The sequence below is a fragment of the Penaeus chinensis genome, chromosome 12, assembly GCF_019202785.1.
Source record: "Penaeus chinensis breed Huanghai No. 1 chromosome 12, ASM1920278v2, whole genome shotgun sequence".
Classification (NCBI taxonomy): Eukaryota; Metazoa; Arthropoda; class Malacostraca; order Decapoda; family Penaeidae; genus Penaeus; species Penaeus chinensis.
In genome coordinates, this window is record NC_061830.1 from 4,468,356 (window position 1) to 4,472,823 (window position 4,468).

Genomic DNA, 4,468 nt, shown 5'->3' on the forward strand with positions numbered 1-4,468 from the left:
TATGCCTTCTGTGGGTTGGGAATATAAAAAGGGTAAATGAAAGCTGTGAAATACCGCCCTATGAGAGGGTTCTTTAAGTGCCTTGGCTGGCGAGCATGACGGAGGTTCTCCTGAGCAAGGTACCGTGCCGATCCTCCATCTGTGAGAACCCTGTAGAAAGGCTGGTCTGTCCCATGAGCCAAGCCTGTCTCTCCCATCAACACTAGGGTATCCTCACTCTCCACACACATGGAGTCCCAATCGTACACGACACACAGGTCTCCTCCACGCTGCTCTAGAACCTCACCCACAGCAAACTGTACCTGCCAGCTTTTGCGATCCACTCTTCTTTTCTGCACCATCTCTCCCCCTGGCCATCCATGAGGCCACGGGACACTTGCTAAAGGGTTAAGACTTGAGTAATTTCCTGCTCCAGATGACAACAGATTTTTCAGCTCGGCAACTCGCGTCCTTGCTCTCTTGTCAACACTGGCTAACATGCGTAACAAGTCTCTCATTGTGTTTGGAGGCTGGCCCATTCTTCTACGAAAATTCAACAACTTTTCAAGTGTCAATTTTGAATTTATTCTCAGCAGGATACTGAGGTGTAGAAGTTTGCCCAATGTCTGGCGTGTTTCTGCTACTCTTAAGTGCTGGTGCATATAGTGATATAACTTACTCATTTTCCAGTGTTCTACATGCTGCCAGGCAGTGAACAGCAGACGGATTGGTTGGTGATATGTTTCTTCATCGAGAAGGTCATAAAGAGCTGGTTCTCCTGCCTGCCATCTGTCACTTTTTAACCAGCACTCTGCCAAGAAAACAATCTGCTGGATTATTGCCTTGCACATGCCCGGGGCATCGACGGTCTGACCTTCCTGCCAGTCCTCATGAACTATACTCAGTGCAGTGGCATCTTCTCTGCAAAGTGCGCACGCTGTTGCATAGCCACTAGTTCCATCCTGTCCAATATAGTAAAGCTTCCACGTATCCAGCACATGACCCGAGCTACTTTTGTGCACTTCAGTGTGGACTCCTAATCTGTTAGCTACACAAGACTCAATCACTAAAATTAACTTTGAACTCCCTTTTTTATTCACCAACACTCTGTCAATGCAGTAATGGTCGGGCCCACTCTCGCACAAACTGTTATTTATTCTGAAGTTCGTTATGTGTCTGATCACATGATGCACGGCCTGCATGATCTGGCTGCAGTGTTCCCCCTTCCACACACTCGTGGTTTCTCTGGAATAATCTAGCTTACTCAGCGTCTTTTCACAAATGGGATGCTCCGGGTATCTAGACTTAATGTACACTAACGTCTCTTTCGCTAAGGTGTCGAGGTGCAGGCTGACCAGCTTCACGTTGCACACGGCAGGTTTCGTCTGCAGGCTCACTATGACCCACAGCAGCCCCTGCTCGTAACTGTATTTCAGACGCTCCTCAGGCAGCTGCGTGAAGTCCCTCCACCTCGTACTTATGACGCACTTGTCGTAGATGTGATTGTAAACCTTCTCCGCGTAATATTTCAGCGTGAGGTCCATGCTCTCGGAATCAGACGAGAGGATGTTGTGGCACTCGTCCAGGATGTAGAACATGTTGGCCTCCCCCAGCTCCTCCTGGAACAGGGTCTCATACAGGGCCAGGGCTCGCCTCGGGATGTCGGGCCACTCGTAGTCGTGGTACATGGACCACACGAAGGTCCTGGACAGGGCGAAGACGCACTGGACCAGCCTCCTCCTGCACCTGTAGGTCGCGGTGAACCTCGCCCTCCAGTCCACCTTCTCCTTCGCGCTCGACTCGCTGTAGGAGTAGGTGTGGGCGTAGTGCTGCCGGAACTTCACCTTCCACAGGGAGTTCCTCTGACAGACGCCGTTCAGGTACTTGCAGGTCGTGGAGCAGCTGATCACGTCCTCGGCGCTGACGCTGACGGCGCTCAGGATCCTCTCCAGGACCTCGTAGGGGAGGTTCTCGATTCTCACGGGGCTCTCCATCGTCTCTCAGCGCTCGGGCCTCGCTGGCAGGGCACGGGGGCGCCGACGGGGGCACGGCTGGGGGAGGCTGGGCGGAAACATGGGCTCCCGACGCGAGCAGAGGGAGGCTGACGACGTCGGGCGCGTCAAATGAGCGGCTTTGGTCCGAGGCGGGGGCGGGGGCGGGGGGCAGGGAAATAAACAAACACATAAATGGGTAAGTAATGGAATTAATACATATGCGTATGTGTGTGAATACGTACCCATATATATTTGTATATATTGGCTTATAGAAAAAAAAATATATATGTATCTATCTATATATGCATAAATGCATACATACATACATACATACATACATACATACATACATACATACATACATACATACATACATACATACATACATACATACATACATACACACATACATACATACATACATACGTACGTACATACATACATACATGCATGCATACATACATGCACACATACATACATACACACATATACACATATGTATGAATATATAAATACATATATAAACATATACATATATATAATATAAATATATATAATATATATAATACATATAGTATATATAATATTTATATATATATGTATATATATGAAATATATGATATATATATGTATATATATACATATATATAATACACACATCAATGTATACACACACACACATATATATATAGATATATATGTATACACATATATATACATATACATATACATACATATACACATACATATACATATATATATATATATATATATATATATGTATATATACATATATATAATATATAATATATATTCATATAAATAATATATATAATATATATATATATGATATATATATATATATATATATATATATGATATATATATATATATATATATATATATATATATATATATATATATATATATATATATATATATATAACATGTATGTATATATATATATATATATATATATATATATATATATATATATATATACATACATATATATATATATATATATATATATATATATATACATACATATATATATATATATATATATATATATATATATATGAAATATATGATCTACATGTTCATACACACATCATTGTATATATATATATATATATATATATATATATATATATATACACACACACACATATATATACACACACATAAGTGCATATGTTTATATATATACATATATATATGCATATGTATATATATGCATACATATATATGTATATGTATATGTATATATATATATGCATACATATATATGTGCATATGCATACATATGTATATTTTATATGTATGATATATATAATTTATAAATATATTATATTTTCATATATGAATGATATATATACATATATGGTATATATACACATATGGTATATATACACATATATACACACATAAATATTTATATATACATATACATATTTTTTATACATATGTATATATATGTATATGCACACATCAAAGTATATATATATATATATATATATATATTAATGCATATATATACATATATATATATTCATGAATATGTATGTCTGTATGTATGTATGTATGTATGTATGTATGTATGTATGTATGTATGTATGTATGTATGTATGTATGTATGTATGTATGTATGTATGTATATATATATATGCATACATACATACATACATACATACATACAAACACATTATACATATATGGATATATGTAGAAATATATAAGTTCATATATTTATATATGTGTATATATGTATATAGGTATTTATATGATATGTATGATATGTATGATATATATGATATATATATCATATATATCATACATCTACATCAATGTATATATACATATATATATATATATATATATATATATATATACACACACATATGTATATAGATACACACATCAATGCATATATGTATATATATGCATACACACACACACACACACACACACACACACACACACACACACACACACACACACACACACACACATACACACACACACACACACCCCAGTGCCGACGGGCATGGCGTGTACGTACGTGCTATGCCCACTGTGAGTTACTTGTTTGACTGTATTTAAACATAGATGGCTACACTTGTACTAAGTCCCCGATGAGTTAATTACGAGTACTGCCTGTCCCGCCCGTTTACCCTTTTCGTTGATTTACGAAAATATTTTACGTTATCTTATTTTGCTGTTACTAATGTTTATAGCATGATAATGATTATACTGTTTATAATAAAAATAACACTATCGATATTCATAGCAGTAGTAAAAAACGATTTTCCCGCCAATTCATATCACGTAAGGCTACTAATTGACTCATTTGTGGCTAAGCACTCACAGAGCCATCTATGTGCAGATACATTTCACAAAAATATAGAAAATGAGCACAGCATTTTCCCCATTTTTTATTCATTTTCCACGGCGGCATTGCGATATATATATATATATATATATATATATAT

At 36.7% G+C, this 4,468-nt stretch overlaps 1 protein-coding gene across 1 annotated transcript in view; it reads right to left on the reverse strand.

Annotated features, from left to right (window-relative positions):
- The window catches only part of LOC125031056 (F-box only protein 21-like), a 3,185-nt gene extending 1,086 nt beyond the window's left edge, over positions 1-2,099 (reverse strand). The window contains exon 1 of the mRNA XM_047621510.1: positions 1-2,099. This exon is cut by the window's left edge and continues 1,086 nt beyond it. Coding sequence (XP_047477466.1) covers positions 1-1,973 — 1,973 coding nt within the window. The 5' untranslated portion in view covers positions 1,974-2,099.
- Positions 2,100-4,468: the final 2,369 nt, after the last annotated feature.